The 25,698-nt window shown below is 35.6% G+C and overlaps 3 protein-coding genes across 6 annotated transcripts; 1 reads left to right on the forward strand and 2 right to left on the reverse strand.

Moving 5' to 3' along the window:
• Positions 1–10,295: 10,295 nt before the first annotated feature.
• Positions 10,296–14,607, reverse strand: LOC122518520 (COP9 signalosome complex subunit 8). 2 transcript variants are annotated; one of them, XM_043637495.1, is made up of 4 exons: positions 14,521–14,607; positions 13,028–13,098; positions 11,659–11,837; positions 10,296–10,883 (listed from the first exon to the last, which is right to left on the reverse strand). In XM_043637495.1, the coding sequence occupies exons 2-4, from the start codon at positions 13,048–13,050 to the stop codon at positions 10,627–10,629; spliced, it is 459 nt and encodes a 152-aa protein (XP_043493430.1). In that variant the 5' UTR covers positions 13,051–13,098; positions 14,521–14,607; the 3' UTR covers positions 10,296–10,626. The 2 variants fall into 2 exon arrangements, with proteins under 2 accessions (XP_043493430.1, XP_043493429.1); XM_043637494.1 differs by lacking the exon at positions 14,521–14,607 and adding an exon at positions 13,476–13,707.
• Positions 14,281–16,366, forward strand: LOC122518519 (ypt/Rab-type GTPase ypt7). Of its 3 annotated transcripts, none has more exons than XM_043637492.1 (4): positions 14,281–14,393; positions 14,544–14,778; positions 15,231–15,475; positions 15,546–16,366. In XM_043637492.1, the coding sequence occupies exons 2-4, from the start codon at positions 14,599–14,601 to the stop codon at positions 15,742–15,744; spliced, it is 624 nt and encodes a 207-aa protein (XP_043493427.1). In that variant the 5' UTR covers positions 14,281–14,393; positions 14,544–14,598; the 3' UTR covers positions 15,745–16,366. The 3 variants fall into 3 exon arrangements, with proteins under 3 accessions (XP_043493427.1, XP_043493428.1, XP_043493426.1); XM_043637493.1 differs by having other exon boundaries at positions 14,382–14,463; XM_043637491.1 differs by lacking the exon at positions 14,281–14,393 and having other exon boundaries at positions 14,400–14,778.
• LOC122518517 (cysteine desulfurase, mitochondrial) lies at positions 15,935–18,480 on the reverse strand. The gene is made up of 10 exons (XM_043637490.1): positions 18,241–18,480; positions 18,076–18,155; positions 17,869–17,985; positions 17,602–17,739; positions 17,317–17,522; positions 17,105–17,226; positions 16,880–17,037; positions 16,540–16,811; positions 16,382–16,471; positions 15,935–16,147 (listed from the first exon to the last, which is right to left on the reverse strand). Exons 1-10 carry the CDS (start codon positions 18,344–18,346, stop codon positions 16,084–16,086), a joined length of 1,353 nt encoding a protein of 450 aa, XP_043493425.1. The 5' UTR covers positions 18,347–18,480; the 3' UTR covers positions 15,935–16,083.
• Between the last annotated feature and the right edge of the window lie 7,218 nt (positions 18,481–25,698).

The following is a 25,698-nucleotide window of genomic DNA, read 5'->3' on the forward strand; positions in this document are numbered from 1 at the left end:
TTTTTTTAATAAACTGTCGAATTATATTTATTCTCTCTTTAGATTTTTGTCCCTAGAAAAATCATTTCCTCCAATTTTAAACAATTTTTTGTAAAGTCGTAGGAACAATTTTTTTAATAAACTGTCGAATTTATTTATTCTCTCTTTAGATTTTTGTCCCTAGAAAAATCATTTCGTCGAATTTTAAACAATTGTTTGTAAAGTCGTAGGAACAATTTTTTTAATAAACTGTCGAATTTATTTATTCTGACTTTAGATTTTTGTCCCTAGAAAAATCATTTACTCGAATTTTAAACAATTGTTTGTATTTAGAGAAGATTTAAATGTTCTATTACTACTATCATCAATTTAAAGTTTATTTCGATATCAGTAATCATGACTCTGTGGATTAATATAAGTTAAAACATTGTAGAATACATATTTAAAAATGTATTTTCTAAAAACAAAGAATAAAATGATATATACCATAATTATATTAGAATGAAAACCAAAAGTTCGTAATGTTTTCAGATATAATAATACAATTATATTTGAAAATAATATTACAATATAGAAAATGAAATGTTAATTGAAAGAAATGTAAGGTAACATTCGAGGCTTCACTCTAATAAAATAAATTCATTTGATTATAGTCCTACCCGTCATAATTATCGATATACATTTAACCTTCCGTTGATGTGCATCTTTCGACGTGCATCAGGACGCATACAGTTGCAACGATAGTACCAATCACAAAGTAGCAAGAAGAGAAGTATCGTGCGATGTCGAACGCAGCCCTCCTCCTCCTCCCCCTCCACCTCCTCCTCTTCCTCTCGAGTGCTCGATCTAAACGCAAGCGGGAGAAGGAGGAGTTAGGAAAAAAAAATGAGAAAAAGAGAAAAAGAGAAAGAGAGAGAAAGGAATAGATAGAGAGAAAGGGAGAAGACGGCGGCAAATCTAACCGGTGAGAGTGCACGGCCGTAACGTACGGTACGTTACGGTCGTGCCGGCATGCCCGTAGGTCGACCCGTAACGCGACGTGTAATTATCATCTCCCAAGGGCCTATCCCACGCTATCCGAGTTAAGTGGGACACCACCGATTGCTGCGTGAGCGATCGGAAAGACGAAGGGAAGGAACAGAAGGAAAGAGAATGGAAGGGAAAAGGGGTGATATCTGCCGATCGGGGTGATATCTTCAAGAAAAAAAAAGAAGGAAGATGATAATGTGCATTTACATTTTTCCAACGTTCTTCGATAAAAGAAAAGGAAGAATGAATCAAGTCAATGGTAGAAAAGAAAAAAAACTGATGTGTGTACTTATGTACGCACGTAAGAAGTTATACTTCTTTGCCGTACAAAAACGAACATAACCTCAATAACCTCAAAAATAACTTCAACAAAAAACTTCAAAGAAAAAAAATAACTTAAAGAAAAAAATTATAATTATTATATATATATATATAAGAAAGAATAAAAAAACTGGTGTGTGTACTTATGTACGCATGTAAGAAGTTATACTTCTTTGCCGTACCAAAACGAACATAACCTCAATAACCTCAAAAATAACTTCAAAAAAAACTTCAAAGAAAAAAATAATAATTATTATATATATATAAGAAAGAATAAAAAAAAGAAAAAGAGATATATCGAATTACTTCACGCGTCAACAGTCATGGCGCGGTTACAGCATTAGTTCTCGTTTCGATCATTTAAGTAAAGCAGCGCTGAGTACGATTAGTACTTGGATGGGTGACCCGCTTGAGAAAAAAAGGGGGGAAGAAGAAAAGAAGACAACTTCACGCCGTATACTTGAAATCGCTTTGCCGCGCGTCGTAAATACCGCGACAAACTTCACGGTGTCGTTTTTCCAGACGCTCGGAACAAAATCACTTCCCATTACGTTTTCCCCAACGCGCCAAAAGAAGTATAACTTCAAAAACGAATGGAAGGAATTTTCTTCGAAGATTTATATTCTCACGAGGCGTTGTTTGAGAAAAGAATCGATTATCTAAAATCAAGTGTACATAATTGAGATCCTAATGAGAAATCAATCTCACGTAGGGTCGCTTTTCTCGCTGTCAGCAGGCGTCTTTCAATGAATCCAACGACTATCGGGTTTGAATGATTAAACGTTTCCCGTCTGAACGGTAAAGCTCCGATCGTTTCTACAGCCTGCTGCTGCTTGCTTGCTTACCTTCGAACCTATCGACGAGGTTCGATCGTAAGCAACACTGTGCTTCGTTTTTCCCTCCCCCGATACTTGTTTTATTATTATTTGACCAGACCCTACGACGTTCTCGTCGAACATCTAATACTCTTTTTGTCGTTATCCAATCGATCGGACTAAGTTACATTTTCTTCTATTTGTACAAAGGTTTCATGAATTCTAGTGCTAATTTTTGCGAACGAAAGAAATATGAATAGAGGATGTGAATCTCATCAACGTTTAATATCACACCGATTATTAACACGTTCGCGGACAGTAAAATAGTGTCAGAGAAGAAAAAACAAGAGTGACAGTAATTTTATTTTTAAATTAGTTTTGATATCCTAAATTTGATTAAACACATTTTATAAGGGCAGTCAGATTATCAAAGAAAGAGAAAAGAATCGGTTAATTATTACCTTTACATGTATAATAATTACAATAACTTAATAGTTATGTAAAATAAAATTCAAAATAATTGGCTTCATAAAATTTCAATGCTACAACATTCGTGTCATTCTACGTCACAATGAAAATGAATCCTAAAGCAATCATGTTCGCGAACGTGTTAATTTTGACGATTCGTTCGATAAATAAAAAATGATTTAATTAATCGTAGCAATGTCAAATACAAAATTATAAACGATTAATTTGGAATGAAGTTTACCGCTAGGTATATACCGTTGATTCCCTATAAACATGAGAAACTAGGGAAAAGGGTTGCAGGATCGGTAGGTATAGTCGAACGGTTCGCATTCATTGGAGAAATAACGGTTCTTCATGTAGAATATTGTAAGAACATTAAATCCTTAAATCTTGTACGTATGTAAGATCGAAAGTATGGTAGTTTCGAGTTCGCTAATGCCGATGTTAAATGCGTGGAAGAAACCGACTAGCAAACGATACGATCGTAGCTTACATTAGTCCAAGACGCGTATAGGGGAAAACGACTAGATACACCCACGTGTAGTCAATGATTATCGACTATGAAGTTTCCGCATTGTCTCTACGTAATCGTACGACTCTATTTGGATGACTATTACGTTATTTCATAGAACAAGGTCGCGCGTAATAGTATTTACGTTTATAGTTTTATCGATGTTTCCATTGTCCCATAAAAAAAAAAAAAGGATTCGAAAAATTCGAAATGATTTTTTTTCTCTATCGGGTGTCTCGAAAACACTTCCGTCTTTTTTTTTTATTTTTTTTCCTCCTACGAATCGTGTGCACTTAACAATTGGATGCAAATTATCTCGTTTATTACGTAGCCCTACGTAACAGCCTTACGAAATACATTTAATTTTAACGCTGATTACGCGAATAGGGTAGAAAATAGCGTTGGAAACACGATCGCCTTTCGAAGAAGCCTTGCTGCCGTTTCGCTTGACACGAACATCGTGCCTAATTACTAGAACGGCAGTTCGGTGGGATTGTTAAAGAACAGTGATACGTTTGGAATCCCAGGTGGGAAGCTTCGAGCATGCTCGTGCACGACGTTGGTGGCCGCCACCCGGAATAAAAGGACTGCACCGAGACGTTGGATATTTCCTTGCGCTAGATTCCGTTTCATTCGAGATAAACGATCGAACCTGTTTGACGATGGTAAATCGATCGATCGATCGTTCCTTCGTTCGTTTTACTCTGCCACCGTTGTGGCTGTCACCGCCACCGTTATCGAGACTTACACCTTCTTCAAACAAAAATTCAAACACCTTTCCAATCGTCTAAAAATACACACCTGATCCTTCAAATTCACTTACCGTAAAACAAAAACAAGATTCCTTAACGTATCCAACAAAGTTGTAACGAAAGATTTGCCGTGAAACTCTTGCGCGCCGTTAATACGCAACACCATAAGTCAACATTAGGAGTATATGATTGACTTATACTACTTGTCGTTTCAACGAACAGACACAACGCGGATGGATGGATGGATTTACGAGCAATTTTCAATGGTATTTTCGAGTAACGATTTTCAAACGATTTCACCGATGACATCCGTGCTAATTTTATCGTATTTTAAAACACGAGAAGTACAGTGGCAATTAACTTTCAATATCTAATTTACACGCGGAACTATGGGGGAAAAGAAATAAATAAAGTATGGTAAAACATGGTCGAACAAAAGAGGAACGTGTTTTCTCTCTCACTTTCTCTCTCACTCTCTCTTTTCTTTTCTCTTGCATGTATGTGACAGACACGAAGCTTTATCGAACGCTTCGGAACATCTGCGCTACCCGTAAATTGGAAATACGTTGAACGAGAGAGAAAGAGAATGAACGAACGAACGAGAGAGGGTATTGGTCGGGTGACGTCATTCAAGGTAACCAGATTAGAACTCGTCCGATAGCGTCGGCTGGCGTAGGATCGAATAAAAATCCCCCCATCGATGACGCTTTAGAGATTTTCGTACGTAAAAATGTTTTAATTCGATACACGTTGTTACGATAACAAATGACGTGGCATAGATAACAAATGACCAATCTTAATTCTTTTTTATATAACATCGCTAAGTACTTATAATTAACATTTCGGCATATATATATATGTTGATGATAAAGTTGCATCTATTTTTATCGGTGTATATTTAAAAAAAGTATGAATAAAAAAAGCAAATTAAATAAAAACACCCACACAGTAATAGAGAACTTGACACGACGAGAGAGGCCCGAGCATGTTGTGTTCATCGGACATCTTACACAACGCTAAAATTACGTCTTTCGCGTAATTTCTCGATCGTTTGGCGCAAGACACCATTATTTATCCTCCTGGCGTGTCGCGAAAAATGCCTGCAAGCTGTGGCATTTAAGCGGCACAGGCACCGGCACCGGCACCGGCCGCGCGATTCTCCCGCGTTTCTTCTTCGCACCCGTAACGAAGAGAACCCAGCAAGCGGCCGAAGCTAGACGAAGAAGATGAAGTAGAAGAAGAAGAAGAAGAAGAGAGCCAAGGATTCGCCAGGTACTTCTCTCTTTCTATTTCTCTTTCTCTCTAAAGATAGACGCAACGTACACCGAGGATTCTAAGCTAGGAACGCACCTTTCTCTCTCGCTCAAGGAAATAGAGTATCGGAGCATCCCGTGGAGCGAAACCATACGGAAAGAAAGAGAGAAAAGGAGAGAAAGAGAGAGAACGGGGGAGAGAGGGGGAGGGACGAGGTCGAGCGTGTGCACGCGGTGCGCCGCACCGAAGGCAGCAACTCGCGTTCTTTTTCCCGCAAACCGCGCACGAAAGTAAAGAGACAATAGGTACGTGGGCGCAGCATCGCGAACCCTAACCTTAGGTGATCCCATATTCCGTTCTCCCGTAGAAGAACGTTCTATTCCATCCTCTTGCCTGGCTGACTCCCTCCCTCCCTCCCTCCCGCCGACCCTCCTGCACCGTAGAGCCCTCTCGTGCACTCTTCGTTTCTCTCCGCGACTCTCTTCTCGCGTGTCAGGTCGGAGCCTCTCGCATTCGCTTCACCTGCACCTCTTCTCAGCTATTTCTTTTCTCTTCTTTATCTTAGCTACTCTCCTAGGAATAGTAGTAGTAGTAATAGTAATAGTAATAGTACTCCGGCTTGTGCCGAGAAGCAAACGTTCGCGTTGCGAAATCCCACAAGTTCTGCGGCCGGCGAGAACTCAAAGTGCCTTCGCCGAGTCGAGTGGCTCCGTCGAGAGGGCCCCGTCGTATCGGGGCCACCGATCACCTGGCCCTCGGAAAAGCTTATCCGCCTACTGCTTACCTGCCTGCCTGCCTGCTTACCTGCTTACCTGCCGATCGACGAATGAGGAGAGAGCGGGAGAGATAGGATACCTACGAACTACGTTTGAGAATCCTTCTTCGTGCCGTTCTCAGGAAACCCGTGCCACCCAAGGAAAGTCCGTGACAACGCCTTATTCTAACCTCAAACTAGACAAAGACGAATCCCGCATCCATTCCATTTCAATGATCCATTTTCCTTATTAATATCTATCCTCTAATTATATCTACCTAACCTCTATCAAACCTTTCCAATTGAAAAAGCCTAGCCGGCGAACTTTCAGTACGACCTACGCTTCATTCTTCGCCAAATCCCTGCCGCCATTTAAATCTGAAGAAAGTTGGAAAAGTCGAGGGTGAGACACCGCTCGATCGATGATCCGATCGATCGCGGATACGTTCCATTAACGCCAAGAACTGCAATTGTGCACTTAAAGGTAACGATTAGTTTTCTTTCCGCGTGGAATGTTGCTACGGAGAAGGTGCATTCTAAGCGCACCCACCGCCTTTAAACTGAGTCTACGAGAAAGAGAAAGAGAAATAAATAAAGAAAGAAATAAAGAAAGAAAGAAAGAAATCTCCATACGAACTAGAAGGAAACGTTAATATATATATAGATATAGAAATGTTTAGAAACGAAGAAGCATAGTCGCTGGTGGTGAGATTGCCATTGCACTCGCAGAAGAAGGAACGAGGAGCGTGATCGCGATAAAGAAACAATCGAACTCGGGTCCCGCCCACGAGACCGCCAACATTCAATTGTGTCTTCTCCTTCTCTTTCCTATTCTCATTTCTCTTTGTCTTTCTTTCTCTCTCTTTCTCTCTTTATTCATCTATCCATCCATTTAATCATTCTTTTCTCTCGCGTTCGGTGCTTCGAAACGTTAAGTCGGATAAGATTTTAACGGTATTAAACCCTTTGCGAGTCGAATCAAATATATATTCTCTTGGTTCGAAAGAGGAGAATATAAAAAAAAAAATCAATATATTAAGGGGGAGTGATCGATAATTCATGCTTCAAGGTCACGCGATAGAAAAGGGAAAGAGAAAGATATAAGAACGTGAGTTGGTCGAAAAGGAGGAGGATTCGGACGAGAAAGGACAATCACCCGGATCATCCTTCGAACTCGAGAGAGAGAGAGAGAAAGAGAGAAGGTGAATCGGCCGGATTACGCAAGCGGAGTAATTGAATATCGGTAGAGAGAGAGAAAGAGAGACATTGTTGTCATACCGCGAGTACCGTTCCACCTTGCTTTACAATGAAACGTAATAATAAAGGGGAGTGGCCTAGGAAAGATTCTGATTTCATTATTACACCATGCAGAGAACACCGATGTAGAACGAATTATCATAGTCATCGACGAAATCCGTTGACGCGGCAGAAAATATCCTTAAGATCGGTACCCCGGAGACGATGATCTTTCGCAAGTCGTTCGACCGCAACTATGACGACGACGAACGAAGAAACGAACGAAGAAACGAAGGAACGAAAGAATATTGGCTCGTATGCGAGCTGTTTAGAGCTCATTAGCCGACGATTATAAGGAGGATGAATAAGAATAAAAAGAAGTGGTAGTATCGGTGTAGGTACTACCGATCGAGCAATGGCGGTACCATTTATGGGAGAAAAACGCATTCACCCCGAGCCGTTCGTCCTCGTCGTCATTATCATCCTCCTCCTGTTCCTCCCGTTCTTCTCGTTCTTCTCTCACTCGGTCCAACACATCATCCTAGGCCTTCCGCAGCTCGCGAAGAAGGCGGACTTTCGAAATCGAGCGGTCGCTCACTCGTTCGTTCGTTCGTTCGTTCGTTCGATTCGTGCCGTTCGCTTGCTCGGAGCATCGGCGTTTTCCGCGGCAGCGTGCAAAGGTCATACCAGGAACGGGCCCCGCGTCACATGTACACGTTCAGAAAAGCAAGAGAGAGAGAGAATGATGATGATGCGCGAGTAAGTAAGTACTTATGTATATACACGTTTCGTTCTCTCTGCTAAAAGTCGGGAAAAGAGAAGACAGCGGCAGCAAAAAGACCATAAGAGAGAAGCCTAAGATAGGACGTGTATTCGCGCGCACGCTCGTGCACGCTCCTCACTAGGGGGAGGTCAACCGAGAGGTAACCGGCAACGACCGCCGTGCCCCGTTCGCCGAGATATGCACCCCCTCCTCCTCCTCCTCCTTCTCCGTGCCCCTCTTTACGCTTCGATTAATCTTCCTCTCTTTCTATCTCTTACGAATATCTTCGGAGTATCTCTTTTCTCCTAACTGGAGTTTATTACCGTTCTGAATTACTATTTTACCCTTTCCCCGTGTCAAATCTGTCTACGGGATCAAATCGTCTATCATTCGCGTTGTAAAAGTGATCGGTAATTTTTGAAAAATAATGAAAAATTGACAAATCCGATCAAAATGATCTCCTCTGAAACGTTTACCTCAAGATAGGAGGAGGAGGAGGAGGAGGAGGAAGATGGTAAGCGTGCGAAAAGCAAAGAGGAAAATGACACTCTTCTTCGCTTTCACTTCACTTCACTCAAGGAAGAAACCGGTTTTTCCTTAATAATAACGAAGAATTTAACCCGTTCCTCGTATAATATTCTCGTGACTGCTTCAACGAGTTAATCTCTGACTTTTTAGAATTTTTGTTGTTGTTGTTGTAACTTAGTGATAAATGTGGAAATAATCCAACGACTCCTTGAGTTAGATCATCCGAGTAGCAGCAGCGGAGACGAGATTCTCGAAAAGAGAAGATCAGATTACACCTGTACATCCACGGTGCAACGCTCTAAGTACTTGGGTAAAATAAAAGAGAGGTAACAATCGACTCGACCATTCGCAACATCCTGAACGATTCGTGATTCCTATTTTTTTCTTTCTTTCTTTCTCTCTCGCACTCTCTCGTACTATCTCACCTAGCGCGTTGTTAACCCTCTCCACGAGTCTTGATCGCGCCGTCTGTGCGAAGAAAAGAAAAAAAAAGTCAGCAAAAGAAAAGAAAAAAAGAAAGAAACAGAAAAAGAAAGAAACAGCTGCGCGATATCTCGATGCAATCATCTCGCTCGTTGAAACGACGATGAATCTGCATTATTCAAAGAACGGCACGTGGTATAGTAGATACTACTATACGTATATATATATATATATTGAAGCTGTAGGGCCACCAACCAATACAAAGAAATACAAGTTAAGGAAAGCTCGCGTCTTTTGGTGTACGTCATATCGTTTCTTTACCAGCATATACACTTTGCAACCCCCCGTTGTGATCTAACGTCTTTTTCGATAGCAATTATTGCCTACGATCGCACGTTCTCGATATTCTCGATATGCAAGGGGGCACCTAGGATAGGTTCTCTTTCCTCTATAGAACACGTCCTACGGAGCGGCCGCGTGGGAACGCCTTCCAGATACTGCTCAAAGCTTTTCTTCGTTCATTCCCACGTATCGTGGACCGTGGACGAACGTGGATGGACATTTTATAGATCGAAATAGAACAAAACGAATGATCTGCCTACGATATCATTTTCTTTCTCTACTGACGATCGGTCTAAATATTTCAATACTTGATTTTTTACGATAACGCAACAACGATTCAGGATATCGGTATACGCTGAATGTTTTACAAATTATTTACAATACTTAGGGTTATTGGTAAAAGAGAGATTCGTCTGAGAAAAGCTTACCGTGCAACGATAGATAGATTTTGCTCGAGGCGTACAATATACTCCCCCCACCCCTCTCTTCATCCATCCATCGTCGATTACAATATAGAGCGGTCCAGAATTGATTTCACAGAGAATTACTTGGCGTCAGTGGTTACATTAACTTCCGAGAGAAAGAGAACATACCTGACCGTCCGGGATTTTTTCAAACCGACCGAAGATTCGATTTGATAGTGACGCAATGCATCCAACTGAATCTCTTATAAGTGCGAAATTTGCTGCACCCGCTTGCGATCGCTCGGATCGTTGCGCTTTCACGTGCGGAGATCGAAGGAAATCGGCTATCTCGCGCGTTCACCACCACCCATTACTTTGAAACTCGGTAGATATTTCGTTACGCAAGTTCACCCGTGTCGGATCTAGGAAGCGAGAAATTTGGAAGCGTGTGTTTCTTGCACAATGGTGTTGTTTTGTTTCTCTTTCTAAACGTACAAGAGGTCTATTTTTTACGTCTGATTAAATTATAGAAATAAAACAAACAAAAAATGAGATTAAAGAAAGGTGATAGAGTTGAGAATATTATTTATACGCTTCGCGAAATATTTTTATTGTTCTTTCTTTTAGTTCTTTTTTTGTTTCCAACGAATAAGATGTATTAACTAAAGAAAGAAGAAGAAGAATTAGAAGAAGAAGAAAAAAAAAAAAGTACCACACTCGAGAGAGTCAATTTTTGTATGAAATAAGTAGTGTCACACTATATATCGTGAACGATGATCGATCGAACGAGATCAAACTCAAATAGCTTTCTCGTACGTCCGACACCATGGCACATCTTTCCGATCGAACGAACATCGACAACGTGGGTAGAGATATGACGGTGACATAATATTTCTAAAGGATGAAGTACGAAGATATTCAGACGCGTTGTGTGTTCCTTTGACGCGCACTTCCTCGTTTATGTAATACGATTATGCTGCAAAAGCTAAAGGCTTAGAGTACCGAAAGTATCGATCCTCTTTATTCCACATTAAGTTCAGCACTCGGTTAATTTTCCAAGAAGGAGACAAATTGCGTGAGCTTTTTCAATTGATCCTCAGTCAGGCAGGTCTCGTTGTTGAAGATGCTTTGATCCTTGTCGACTTTAACTGGCTGAACCATCGTTCCATCTATGCTCCAACCCCTTTCTATAGCTGCCTGTTGTGCATCTTCCAATGCAAGACCCGTCATCGACGCTAGCACCGTTAAACCTAACGACGAGTATGCCTTGGAGATAAGCGTCATCGCTTGTTCGCGAACGCTATCTGAAATGATTGTCCAAGTTAAGTCTGCAATGTCATTCAAATCTTCTTCCTTATCCTATCAAAAATTGACACAACAAAAACCCCTAATTTTTCGCCCGTTAGACTCATTAGAACACAGATATAATTCAATAATGATTTAAATATAATATTAAGATATCTCAAATAATAATGACAACAAATCTATTGAAAAATGATTAAAAATAACATTGCAGTATAAGAATGCATTACAATAATACAATCAAATCTAATCTTTTCTCCAAACATATAACCATCTATCAGCGTTTATATATGCTTGAAGTTTAATGTTAAATGATATTGAGTTCAGGGTTAATGAGTTTAGAATTTACGCGTCTTTCTATCCATCATCTATCGTGAAATCCACTTCTCGGTGATTTTGAATATTTCCAAAACTACTCCTATGCTAAATATGAAATTCTTTTATTCTAGATAATTATACTATCATAGATTAACATTTAAACCACAATATGATCCAATCCACGAGAGTCAAACGGGCGAATTTTGGATTTATTCTTTACACGTATTGTTCTCAAATCGGAATAAATTATTAATTTAAATATAATAGATACATATATATGTGTATGTAGATGTAACACACATATATAACTACAGTTACAATACTCGTTGTGTGAATATTTGCTTTCGTAACGAGCGCGATTCTCGCTAAAAGGTTTCCAAGACAATAATGAAAGTTATCGAGATCGTAGAAGGTAGGTGCGCGTCGATAGCTCCGATAGCTAACGATAGCTAACGATACCTTTCAGAACAGTCATGATCCCGGAAACGTCCTCGCTCCAATCCGCGTTGAGAGCAACGTGCACAGCGGGCCAGTCCCGTTGCCACATGTGTTTTCCTACCGCCCATATTCGGCCCAATTCTGAATTAGCTTCCTTCAGATTAGATGGTATTCGTTTCCACAAACACTTAGCGTTGCATCTATGATGAGTCAATTTGTTTTTTTTCTTTGATTTACTACCTCCAACTCTAATTAGTTTTACATAATTTTGTAAAGCTTAGAACCACATACATACATATACGTTATTATTCTTACATAATGAAATATTTGTTTGTACTTGCAACAATATCGATTTACTAATGTTTCCAACGTGCAATATCGATCTAACTAAACAAATCACGACTAGAGGCACATGCATTTATCTTATTACTCTAACAGAACTAGAATGTGCTCCGGTTTTCTTAACGATCATGCCAAATTGAATTGAAAGTTAATGTAAGATAAAATCATAGCATCGGGAGAGAACAGTGCTTTGACTATTAAATCGTCCGATCAAATTAGCCACGGCTAATAGCATTCTCCAGCTACCGAGCTTGACTACGTGAATGCGATAATTGCCGATATAAGCACAGGGAACGCAATTAAAGTGAAAATAAGAGATACCGCTCTGTTAGTTAAACATATGCCGATCAAAGGCATTTTCTACATTTTTCATATATATATTTACTCAAGTATATATCTCTATAAATACTAAATTAATCCAGAATCGTGTATTCTAAATCAGGATACTATTATAAGGAATCAAAGTTTAATTGCTAGAGTTCTACGATCGATATCTAAACATTCCAACTTGGTATTATGTTATCTCAATGCTATATTGCAATTAATAAATAATAATATTTACAATATATACATTAAGCAGATGTACAATTTGAAAAAAATTACGAGATTCCACAATGAAACAAAAATGCAATTGCATTTGTGATGGTATAATTTTGTAAGAAAATTGTAAATATAATCAAGTTTGAATAGAATAAAAAATGCATAAATAGACATAAATCATGCGAATTATTTATTCTTTACATGAACCATTCATTTATCAAATTGATTAATTTCATAGAATGAAAAATAGAGAAAATTGATATAAAGTAATATACATTATTATATTATTTAATGTTCTACAACCATGCAAAATTTGATTATTCAATGATGTTAAGCTAATTACCAAGTAAAATTACTTTAAATATGAACATTTAATTATTAACCAAATGCTTCAATAATAATATCTTTTATTTAATTACAAAAGTGGAATCACTTTGATCTGTGAATGGTTCATATATTAACATAAGTAAAAAACGTTTGATAAGAGATAAAATTTTAATTTACTCACAAATCATTTTGATATAGATACATAGCCAATAGTTGAGCATAAGTTTGTGCAGTAGCAACTCCAGCAGGTGCCTGAAAACAAAATTGTATGTGAATCGATTAAAATATTTGAATTAAATTGAATAGCTTTATAAATATTACATTACAATTATCGATAAGGAAAATAAATAAGCAGTATGAAAGAGAATTGTATTCTTTGATTTTAATTTGAAGGTATTCATTGAATTTAATTGCCAAGTTATATTTTTATTTACCTAAAAATATCTGGAGTTAACTACCTATAGATGCAAAATATATTCACAATGAAAAAGATTATTAATATTCGTATATTTCAATACATTATTATTTTTTAACTTTTTATGTAGATAACAATAAAAAAGAAACTAGCTTTTAATAAATTAGAAACGATAGAGGCCTATAAATAAAATTAGACATAAAATAATTCTAACCTCTAATTCGGCTTTCTCCAATTCAAGAAGGAATTTGCCAACTTCGTTAAGCACCATGATGAAGCTTCGTTATTTTCTCAATGAAAAAAACGATTCATCGAATAAAATACGGAGTGATCGAATAAACATCGAAATTAAATACTAAAGTTAAAGAAAAATCTTTAACAGCTGAACTCTCGAAACTGACACAGTCACAAAGAATACATAACAGTTGTAGAGGGAGACACCATCCAGTGACTGAATTCACGAATTCGATTTGACATATCGAATCTTATCGATATATTACAAATCGAATTATGTATCGTTTTATGTATATATATATATATATATATCGATGATTACGATTGATTATATATTTATAAAAATAAAATCCGGATCCTGTAATATAGTTAAATTTATTTTACGAAAGATTGTATCATTTCTAAATCAGTAAAAACTAAACTATTTAAAACAGGTTTTATTTGATTTGCTAAATAATGTCATCTTCCATTTTGAGATTTCACGATAAATTTCACTATCGTATAAAATAATTTACGTGCATACATATGCACGATAAGCATTTATTAAGTTTCTGTTTTTTAACAAGAGTACGATGTAATATTCTTTATTTCGAATAAATAAATAATTTAAATCTCCAACGAAATATCATACAATTTACAATGACCGTTGTCGCGCCGGTAAAAATTTAAATTAATCAATTAATCTCACAACAACGACCTATATATATATATATATATATATACCACTCCCAAAAGATAAAAAAAAAAATGGCATTGGTAATGTTCCTGTAATTGCGTAACGATTATCTATGATAATTTATAATTGAATATCATTTCCATAGATTATAAAAAAGTAAATTTCATTGTAAATAATTAAAATCAGAATCGAATCGTTTATCTCCGTTAGCGATAGTTCATGGTTAGTCTCATCTAACTATTTTTACTGTCACACACTACCGGCGATAGTTCTTAAGCTAGATTCTAATCGCGTATGGTTATCTCGAAACTACATTTTTAAATAATATAGAATTTGCATTTATTATTACCTGAGAAGTTCATTTTTGCGTAGTATGATACCTGGTTGCTGATGTTTACGGTGACTGTTAAGGCGATTTACATGGGACATGGCTACTGTCAAAGTAACTGAACAAAAAGTGATTCTTTGCGGTGAATATGGTGTCGGTAAAACGTCTATATTCAGGCGATTTGCGAACAATACTTTTGTAACAAGTAATGATCGAAAATCGACACTTGGTCTCGATAATATCGACAAAGAATATATAGTCGACGACAGACGAATACGCGTAAGTACATAATCCAAATGGTCACTTTTTTATGACACATTACTGTAAGAGACATTAATTAATTAAGATGACAACTCTGACACAATATCTGAATATTTTCCAATCGAATTTTCAATGTATAATTCAACAAGGTTATTCAAGTACTTCAATTTTAAAATGACATTATCATCTTATTAAAGCTCAATGTATGTTTCACCATCCCTCAGTCTTTAATTGAATGGAATAGATGATTGAGTTTGCATATGCAAACACCTGATGTGTAGGTAGCTTGTAGGTGGATTAATTGTTTCAATGTTTCCATACATTTTTTATACTGTCATTTTAAGCTCTCTGAAATATAGATCTCATCAATTTTACAAATAAGTTCACTTTTTTAAGCTTTGCTGTATATAAAGCCATCCAAAGACAAATTACAATCTATGCTAAGTTTCTTCATTTTTTTGATTTCACAGTTACAATTATGGGATACTGGAGGTATGGAAAGAGTAGCTTCTGTAACATCAAGTTACTATAAATTTGCAGAAGCAGCTATTCTGGTATTTGCTCTAGATAATGCAACATCTTTTCATCTTTTATCTCAACATTTATTAGATATAGTTACGTATGCGGAAAATGCTAAGATTTTTCTATGTGGTAATAAAAGTGACTTAGAAGGAGTTACTCCGCAAGTTACGGATACGGAAATGGAACAATTTTGGTATGTATATGTTAAACATATATTTTTCTTCATTTCTGTAATATGTGTATAACATAGATAATCGTTTTAGCGAACAATGTCATAACTTAATCTCTGGGACTTATAAAACGTCTTGTAAAACTGGAGAAGGAATAAATGAAATGTTTGAAGACATAGCACAACACTTAGTTGAAGCTAATCGATCTCGAATGGAACTTCATGAAATGGACAAGGATCGTTTCAAAATTTCTTATATTGACGAAGCTACTGACCCATCGTGTTTATGTTAAAAAACAATGAATGACAACGAACGAACTTTTAAAGTTTTTTTTTTTAGAAACGAAGGAATTGAATTAGATTTGACATCAGGTGTATATGGCGAGAAACGAATAGGGCAGAACAGGTATTTCAAAATATTCAACTAGAAATTTTATATGCGTAAAAACTAGGAATAAATTTAAAGATCCTTGATAGAAACAATTTCTACCAATTTAAATTTTATTATATGACGATATTAATTTTAAATAATTAAGCTTTAACTCTCTACAACTTACTAACTGTGCATTTTTGTACATTTTATTTTGCTTATCTATATACGAGCCATCTAAGTCACACATTGACAAAAATATCTAATGCTGAGTCCATTTGATAGTATTTAAATCGATTCCATCTTCAACCATCTCCCACAGGGGACTGTAAAGAACAAATTTTGTACTTGAAGTAATCTCAATTTTTGACCTGGAGTCAACATAACATAATTCTATTGTTAAAAACACGTCCAACAATGAATCTATCTCATCCAGCGAATAAGGATATTATTTATACTCATGTATTGCCATTGCGAATGATTTGCTTATAAGAAATAATGTAAATTAATCATGCTTTTAAATTAAATAAAGATTTATACTATGATCAACAAAGTTGTACCTCATATCGCGAAGTTTTTTAACTTCTTTAATCGTATGTTCCGCAGTATATTCGATTTCCTCAAGCGTAGTAAACCGTCCAATACCAAATCTGTACAAGTTTAAACATAAAAGTAAATTATATGTTCGTATATTACATAAAACGTAATATATACTTGCCTGATGCTGGAATGTGCCAGATCTTCCGATGCTCCAATTGCTCTTAATACATAACTAGGTTCTAAACTAGCACTTGTGCATGCGGAACCACTGCTTAAGGCTATTTCTTTTAATGCCATTAATAACGATTCTCCTTCTACACATGCAAATGACAAATTAACGCATCCAGGATACCAAAAAACTGAATCCCCATTGCGGACGACGTGGGATAAATTAGACGTAATTTTGTCGATCAAGATATTCGAAAGATTCGTTATATATTTATGATCGTACTGTAAAGGAATAATTTATAAATGAATCGAAGAAATTTCTTAGGAAAAATCATAAAGAGCAAATGTACCTCCATTTCTGATTTTGCCAAATCACAAGCTACGCCAAGTCCGACAGCTAAAGGAGCTGGAACAGTTCCACTCCTCATACCTCGTTCCTGTCCACCTCCACTCTGTATCGCTTCAACACGAACACGTGGCCTTCTTCTTACATAAAGTGCACCGATACCTATTAAAACATTTATATCAAAAACATGAAATCATTTGAAAGCTTGCAATTATTCATAGAAATATACCTTTCGGTCCATATATTTTATGACCGCTAATAGACATGAGATCAATGTTCATTGCGTTCACATCAAGCGGTATCTTTCCAACAGCTTGAGCTGCATCCGTATGAAAGAAAACTTTTTTCTTCCTATAAAAAGCGATGACTAATTTAATATACATGCAAGATAAAAATATGATTTATTTCTCAATATATAATTGTATGTATAGAGATATTTGCCTGCAAATAGCACCGATCTGTTCAATGGGCTGTTTAACACCAATTTCATTATTAACAGTCATTATAGATACGAGTGATGTAGCCGGTGTAATAGTAGCTTCTAATTGATCAATATCGATTAGTCCATTTGGTTTAACTGGTAAATACGTCACCTCAAATCCTTCTGCTTCCAATGCTCTACATGAATCTAATACACATTTGTGCTCCTAAATATATATATATGTGTGTATTCATTCCAATTTCAATAAAATGATTTCACTTTACATTAACATTTGAAGTACTTACTGTTTGCGTTGTCACAATATGATTTTTTCTTGATTTATAAAATCTTGCTACACCTTTCACAGCAATGTTATTACATTCCGTTGCACCAGATGTAAAAATAATTTCTTTTTTATCTGCACCTATTATATCTGCCACTTGCTAACGTATGTGAAAAGAATTATTAGTAATATTCAAAAGAAACTTTATTTCTATGTTAATGTATAGTTTGTAATCGGTAGAACAGTATCTGTAATGCGAATGCATTATTGCATATGCTATTATACTAACCTTACGAGCATGTTCCACTGCAGCTTCTGTTTCCCATCCGTACATATGTGTTCTAGAATGTGGATTTCCATAGAAGGAAGTAAAATATAACATCATCTTATCCAATACCCTTGGATCCTAAGCATTAATTAATGTATTTAAATTATAATTTACTACAAAAGATTTATGATTGCACAGTGGTGCATTATTATGTTATAAAATTCATACCATCGGTGTGGTGGCTTGAGCATCTAAATAAAGCGGTCTACCTTCCATAGGCCCTTTTTTATATTCATCTGTGATAGGAGCTGCAAATTACAAAATCGCATTAATAAAATAATTATTCGTAATTTTAATAACTAATGATAAGATATAATCATAAATAAAACAAACATTCATATTCTGCGATTTCTGATAATTGTTGACCAATTGTGTGTAAAGTACGGCAATCTTTTAATTTCCGTATTGCTATCACCAAGCTCCTTGTTGAGTGCAACATTATGAAAATATTACTATTATAAATAATAACTAATAACTTATATATGTGTACACTGGTTAGACCGACTATTCCGCATGTCCCTAACCTCAATACTCCCTGTCATTAGGTGCAACTAAAGAATGCAGAAGAGAACAGCAGATCACAAGTTAGTTACTACCATCGGTAATTCTGATGGTAATTTACCATGAAGGTTTTTCTACTGTCGGTAACTCCGATGGTAATTTACCATTAGCTCATCTCGGTCGGTAACTCTGATGGTAACTTACCATCACCTCATCTCGGTCGGTAAGTCGCATTACCGACGGTAAATAAGGTAAAGGTAGAGCACTGCAAATACCGATATGGTGCTTAGCCAGCCTGCCACTAAAGTGGCTTTTGCGATTATTTTTTCCAGGTCGATGGGCCACTATAGTGGCTCACTCGAGTAGCCCACTGTCTCACCGTTTGAATTAAATAATTGTCTTCATAGTCATTCATATTTACGTGAAATGTTAAAGTTTAAGTATATATATATATGTACAATATATTTTTAGTAAAAATTATAATTTAATCATTAAGGAATCTTTACGTAAATCATACGAACTTGCTTTATGTACCACTAATAATTTAAAAAGTAAATACATAAAAGTTATTAAAAAACATTATAAAGTAATTAGTTTCTCTATATTAAATGGATGAAAGAAACCAAGGAAAGGGATAAAAGAATATGGTATTAATTGAGAAGTTAAAAGAAACTAATTACAATTATAATGTTTATGATAAGCGGTCTTTGGCTAGATTTTACTTGCAATGGAATGTTTAACATATAAAATATGTTAAACATTATACTGAAAGTAAAATACCATTGCCCAGGTCTAACCACGAGGAGGTAACCGCTTCTGAAGACCCGGGATGTGCATCCTGAAGATGTCCCCATCCGAATTAAATTGAAACCAAAGAAAATGAAATGAAAATGATCACCCCGTGAATGATTTTTAATGAGCCCCACTCTTATGCCCCACCCTAAGAGTTTTATTCGGAAAATCTTTACAATTACTATCGATAATGAAGAGAAAAATGGAAAACCAAATAAAAAAAATGATAAAAGAGTAGTAAAACATGAATGGAATTGATATAACATGGAACCTGTGAACGAATAAATACATTAAAAATACATTAAAAATAATTATTACATGCCTGCGATGCTAAGGGGAAAAGAATAAATAGATTCAAATTATACATTTAATTTTATCTTATACTATACTTTCTTATAATTAAGTCCTCTTTTGGTCCTCGGCTGGTCCTCGGCTGGTCCTCGGCTGGTCCTCCTTCTATTAAATCTGCAACAAAAAGAAAAAGGGGAATGGAAGAAGAAAAAAAGTGGGCCTGGGAGAGAACCTGAAAAAGAAAACAGAGAGATTAGTTTAGATTTGCGAAGAACCAATGAATGCATCGAAAGCATATTCCTTTTCTAGATCAAAATCCAATACTTACAAATGCATTGGAATTAATCATATCCTGAAACAAAATAAAATGCAAATTAATTCAATACATAATATAATAATTGATTAAATCTTAATACCTAAAACAATAAAAGAGACATTAAAAAACATTATAACATAATTAGTTTCTACGAATGAAATGAAGAATGAAATGAAGAATGAAAAGTGGGGAAACTGTGTGTAATAGGAAATTAGAAAATGATATGATATTGGGGCGGGAATTCGGGAATGGTATTGTACTCTATCACGATTTTAAAGTATTTTCTATCTTTTAAATGATATATCATTTAAAATCAAATTTTGTTAATACTCGATTTATTTTTAGGAAAAATTATGTTCGATATTTGGTGGGTGGTATGGCAAATCCAACGATGGTCACCTGTAACAAAAAGAAAACTATTTTAATTATTACCATTCTTAATAACCATTATAAATTATTGACGAGCAAAACAAACAAATAAAACAATAAAAATATCAAATGACCAACGAGCTATTCTCAAAAATTCAACCATGCTGTTGAATTTGAAAATAACTCATTAAGTCTGTAGTTGCCCTCTTGAGCCACAATTAAGTGGGGGCCTCTTCGGCTTTTAGCCTCTTCTTTCTTCAAGCCTACTGTCGGACATTCCCTACGTGCGAGCACGAAAAGAATCTTTGACCAAAAACGTCAATCGTTCCAAAAAGTATTCGCATAATTTGGCATATTACAACGATTGATGATATAGAATTAGAATCGTCCCTGATTCTATATAAAAAAAAAAACCTAACCGACCCTAACACAACCCTGAAAAAGAAAAATGTGATTAGTAAAACATCCTGAGCTTTTTACATTGAAAATAATTATTACCTTTTGGTCGAGAGATATCTCATCGCCGAAAGGAATATTATTAACTATGTAAAGTATCGATTCTATTCTAATACCAAACCGTTATAATATGCCAATTATGGTCGTACAATTTAGAAACGACTTCAAGACATTTTCACCCAATTACTCTCAACTGCTATTACACTAATATAAATGAAATACATTTCACATTACAATATATATGAAATAATTCCATTTATTTTCTTTCATCATACATCTTATGCAAATAATTCCGATGTTCGTTAAGGGGGTGACTCTATTTATTAATTATTACAAAATGCATTCGCGTTTCCCGTTAGCTATCCTAGCTCGTGGACAATCAACGAACTTAAAAGTTCATGACTGTGCACATATTACACGAGCACATTTAATCGAATGTCCGAGCAGTTAATTATGCTAATCGATGACCTAATAACACTTCGCACTTTTACTATCGAGTAATATAATCGAATTGAAATAAAAATAATACTAAAAATGCACAATGCATTTCTTTGCAATATTTTTATTTAATTTATTCTTTATATTGAATTATATGAAACATTTCAAAGAGACTAAATCGCGATAGTGCGAAGTGTTAGTTATAATACTTAAAACTAAGTATCAATTCATCAAAGGTTTTGCTGATTTGATTTCGACTCTATCTCGTTCGAGATACAATCGAAATAGAAATGAATTTCTTAAATGGTTGCAAATACCTTTGAATCATGATACATAAAACATATTACAGAATTGTCACAAAAAAGATTTACGAGTCAAGCAAGATAGAATAAAAAGATAGAATTTTGTGACAATTCCGTAAAAAACCCGGAGGTAGGGACTCGCACTGAAAAGTGCAAATATGCCACGTGCCATTCCGGGGTCCTACCTACTTATAATTAAAGTTTCACATTCGCTCAAAAAAATACACATGCATACCCACCCACACACTCCACGGTTCTCACACATACCACCAGGGTGCAAAAGCCTAAACTAGAGAGCATGCCCCGGGGCACCTCCGACACCCTAGTTCAAACGCGTTTTTCTAAATTTATGGGAGTACGTACCAATTGCTGTAATCGTCTGTCAAGGCTAGTGATTATTGCATAAATGACTAATGCAAAAATACAAGTATACACTAGTATATATGCATATTAGTAATATACGAGTATATCATAGTTTCCACAAATAAATGCGGTAAACTCTACTATGCAAAACGATTGTTAAAAAAGAAAAATTTCGTATCGTACGCGTGACTCTACAAGTTATTTTTATTCAATAACTTTAAAAAATAATAAGCGCGGTATTACGTATCACGAAACGATGTACAATGCACATTCCTAACCGCACACACATGTGCAATGTACACCGTGCAATCACTAGCACAATGACAGACGCCAAATGGGGGGGAAAAACTTAAAACTAAAACCTATACTAACCGTTTCTCACCCATACGTGTAACACCTGGGCACACGTATAAATGAGAACGCAGAAAGTACAGGGGGGAGAAACGGGGATTAGTATATTAGTTGCTGAAAATCCTAATCTAAGATTTGATTATTATATAAAAATGTTTCTCATTAATCTAAGCGGGCTATGACTCTACAAGTCATTTATAATGACTTTTAAAAAGATTTTAAGAATTTAAAAAAAATAATAAAAATCTCGGACGATTCTTTCATTAAATGGCTGTTCTAATGAAAGAACTGGGCTTTGAGCCACCATTTAATTGCCAGAATCTATCCGTCGCGAATGGGTTTGTCTTCTTGCTCATTTTTGTATTATATCGAAAAATAAAATCGCGATTAAATAAACTAAGTACGAAGCAATGCATGCAAGACATTTATTACATGCTTTATTGGACGAAATCGAGTAAATTAATACTCGATTTCACCACTACTAAACGCGAACGAAACACGTAATAAAAAAGAAAAGTGCATTAATTAATTGCACTGTTAATTAATGAATTTAACCGATGAGCAAGAAACCTATCCTGAACTAATAATATAACATACAATAAAATATACAGTTTCATGAGCAATTTCAAAAAAGGACTAATCCTTTTTTGAAATCACTCATGTGCTCGTCAATAATTTTGTTGGAATAATTACAACCAGTAACTCGTGCCGATTGGGACCTTTCATCCTCGGCATGATTGAGCACCGGAGGGACTTTAAATTTTTACTCACGACCTGCTAAATGTTATATTACATATATGTGGCATTTTAAAATAAAATGACGCATGTATGCAATATGAACAATTAGCATTAGAAGTTCTGCGGTGGCTCCAAAACACTCCTACTTCGTAGCAAATGGTCCACTGCATCCCTCGTCCATCAGATCCATCGGAGAATTCCTCGATGCACTTTTCCCCGCACTCCCGTGACTCTAATATCGCGGTAAACGAATATAAGAAACTATAAAAAGTTTCTTATCGCGAAACCGAAATTTTTCTTATACGGCGAACAACACTGACTCTACATACGCGATACGATTCGAATTTAATTTACGCCCGGTCACTGACTCTACTTCGCGATTAAAATGTTACTTTAATTATTCGTACAAACACTGACTCTACAATCTAATTCAAAGACTGCATTGCACGCAGTCAATGCAAACACAAAAACTTCACTCCCGATACGCGGTCACTTCACTGATGCACTTCACTGACTCTACTTCGCGAACAGTCTGTACGACTGTTTTCCAATTAAAAAACTATTATTTTATACGAACAAACTCTAATGCAATTAACTGCATTGCTCGCAGTTAATTTAATATATAAATCTCAAAAATAACGCGAACGCGAACGCGAAACGCGACCGAATTTATTATTAACGAGCGAACGTGCTTCTAATCCGTGAATTTAATTATATTAAAACGATCAAACACTCCCGTTACATTGCTTCGCGCACGATTGCAATGATCTGAAACAGAAAAAGAAAAAGAACGATTAATACCGTTGTCGTAATCAAAAACTATTGAAAATTTATCATAGAAAATGTTTCATAGAAAAATATACTTACTTCTAATCTTCATTGATGAATGCACGATGGGTCTCCTACCCTTAGGGTGACGATGACCGAATGCACTGACTCTAATTCGCGATCAAAATTTTATTTTAATTATTCGAACAAACACTGACTCTACTTCGCGATCAAAATTTTATTTTAATTATTCGTACAAACACTGACTCTACTTCGCGATAAAAATTATATTTTATTATTCGTACAAACACTGACTCTACTTCGCGATAAAAATTGTACTTTAATTATTCGAACAAACACTGACTCTAATTTTTTGCAACTGCATTGCGCGCAGTTCAAAAATCAAACACCAACACTTGCTTACCTTTCTGAAAAGAAAGAAAATAAGAAAACTATTAGTATCATTGTTACCATTTAAAAATTGCTAGTAATTATTAAAGAAATGTTTAATAGAAAAATGAATTTACCTTCTATCTTGATTGATGACGATGACGATTAAGATGACGATGCCGTAGACGGTTCCAACGAAAATCAGAAACTTACGTGTTTCTTATGCGACCACGACACTGATTCTAATTTTCACAACTGCATTGCACGCAGTTCAAATATCAAACACTAACACGAACACTTAGCCTTCTGTAAAAAGAAAAAGAAAAAGACGATTAGAATCATTGTTATAGTTTAAAAATTATAAGTAATTATAAAGAAATATTTAATATAAAAATTAATTTACCTTTTATCTTCAGTGATGAATGCCCGATGGGTCTCCTACCCTTAGGATGACGATGGCACACGTATAAACCGAACAAAAGAAACTTTCGGAGTTTCTTTACCCGAAAAATTTCCGATTTTTGTTTAACGATGCAAACACTCGAGTACCTCATTGCCTACGCGCTCGATTGCAATGATGTTCTGAAACAGAAAATGAAAAAGAACGATTAATATCTTCGTCGTAATCGAAAACTATTGAAAATTTATCATAGAAAATGTTTCATAGAAAAATTATACTTACTTTTAATCTTCAGTGATGAATGCCCGATGGGTCTCCTACCCTTAGGATGACGGTGGGTGGATGGTAACGAAAATAAAAAACTATAAAGAAGTTTTTTATCGCGAACGCGAACGCGAACGCGACCGAGACGTGCTTTACCGACCGCACTGCACGTCAAAAACGTCTGAAAGAATGCACAAGATTAGTGTTCCTAGAAAATAAATCGAGTATTTTAATGTGGGATATAATATGAAGGTAGTATTAAAGGGAAAACAATGTAATGAATTGTAATATGATATTAATTAGGAAAATGAAAGAAACTAATTATCATTATAATGTTAATGGTAAGCGGTCTTTAGCTGGATTTTACTTGCAATGGAATGTATAACATATAAAATATGTTAAACATTATACTGAAAGTAAAATACCATTGCCCGGGTCTAACCACGAGGAGGTAACCGCTTCCGAAGACCCAAATTTCAATAAATATTCATTAAATTTGACTAGCCAGTAATACAAATCGATTTTAACACGCAGAAAGTAAAAACTGTCATATAGAAAAATCATAAATTAATAACGTAACAAAATTGTTTTCTATTCGAAATACTTTAATAGGTATGTAATGTTAAAAACAATGTATATGCGTTTAAACTAATCTTAAATATAAGTAGAGTGTATTAGAATATTAAAATAATTGTTAAATAATCAATAAAAATGTCTATCGTTGTTAAAAAGATCGGAGTATATGTTCTGTGATCCCTCCTCCTCGAAATCCACCGTTGATCTGAGTCATTGTTCTTTGTACAAGTTCTTTTGGTGAAAGTTGTTTACAGGACCTTCCGAACAATGAGCACGTGTATAAAAAGAATAATAAGCCTATTTAATAAAATTAAAAATTAAAACGTTATGATTTTCGTATTTTTATCTATTTTAAGTAATTATTTTATTGCTCCTGCGCAGTGATGACTTCGAGGATAAAATTCTGCTGTAACATAAAGAGAGTGCATTAGTGCATTAAAATAATTGTTAATTAATCGATGCAAGTGTCTATTGTT

This window comes from Polistes fuscatus, unplaced genomic scaffold, assembly GCF_010416935.1.
Source record: "Polistes fuscatus isolate 324 unplaced genomic scaffold, CU_Pfus_HIC Scaffold25, whole genome shotgun sequence".
In the NCBI taxonomy this organism is placed as follows: domain Eukaryota; kingdom Metazoa; phylum Arthropoda; class Insecta; order Hymenoptera; family Vespidae; genus Polistes; species Polistes fuscatus.

Coding starts and splice junctions, on each gene's coding strand:
- LOC122518520 (XM_043637494.1), bottom strand. CDS start 13,532: ATGGTGCTTAACGAAGTTGGCAAATTCCTTCTTGAATTGGAGAAAGCC. Junction 13,099..13,475: donor TGGAGAAAGCCGAATTAGAG/GTTAGAATTATT, acceptor TTTTGTTTTCAG/GCACCTGCTGGAGTTGCTAC. Junction 10,884..11,658: donor GATCATGACTGTTCTGAAAG/GTATCGTTAGCT, acceptor CAATCATTTCAG/ATAGCGTTCGCGAACAAGCG.
- LOC122518519 (XM_043637492.1), top strand. CDS start 14,599: ATGGCTACTGTCAAAGTAACTGAACAAAAAGTGATTCTTTGCGGTGAA. Junction 14,779..15,230: donor TCGACGACAGACGAATACGC/GTAAGTACATAA, acceptor TTGATTTCACAG/TTACAATTATGGGATACTGG. Junction 15,476..15,545: donor ACGGAAATGGAACAATTTTG/GTATGTATATGT, acceptor TAATCGTTTTAG/CGAACAATGTCATAACTTAA.
- LOC122518517 (XM_043637490.1), bottom strand. CDS start 18,346: ATGTTGCACTCAACAAGGAGCTTGGTGATAGCAATACGGAAATTAAAA. Junction 17,986..18,075: donor CTCAAGCCACCACACCGATG/GTATGAATTTTA, acceptor ATTAATGCTTAG/GATCCAAGGGTATTGGATAA. Junction 17,038..17,104: donor TAAAATATATGGACCGAAAG/GTATATTTCTAT, acceptor ATGTTTTAATAG/GTATCGGTGCACTTTATGTA.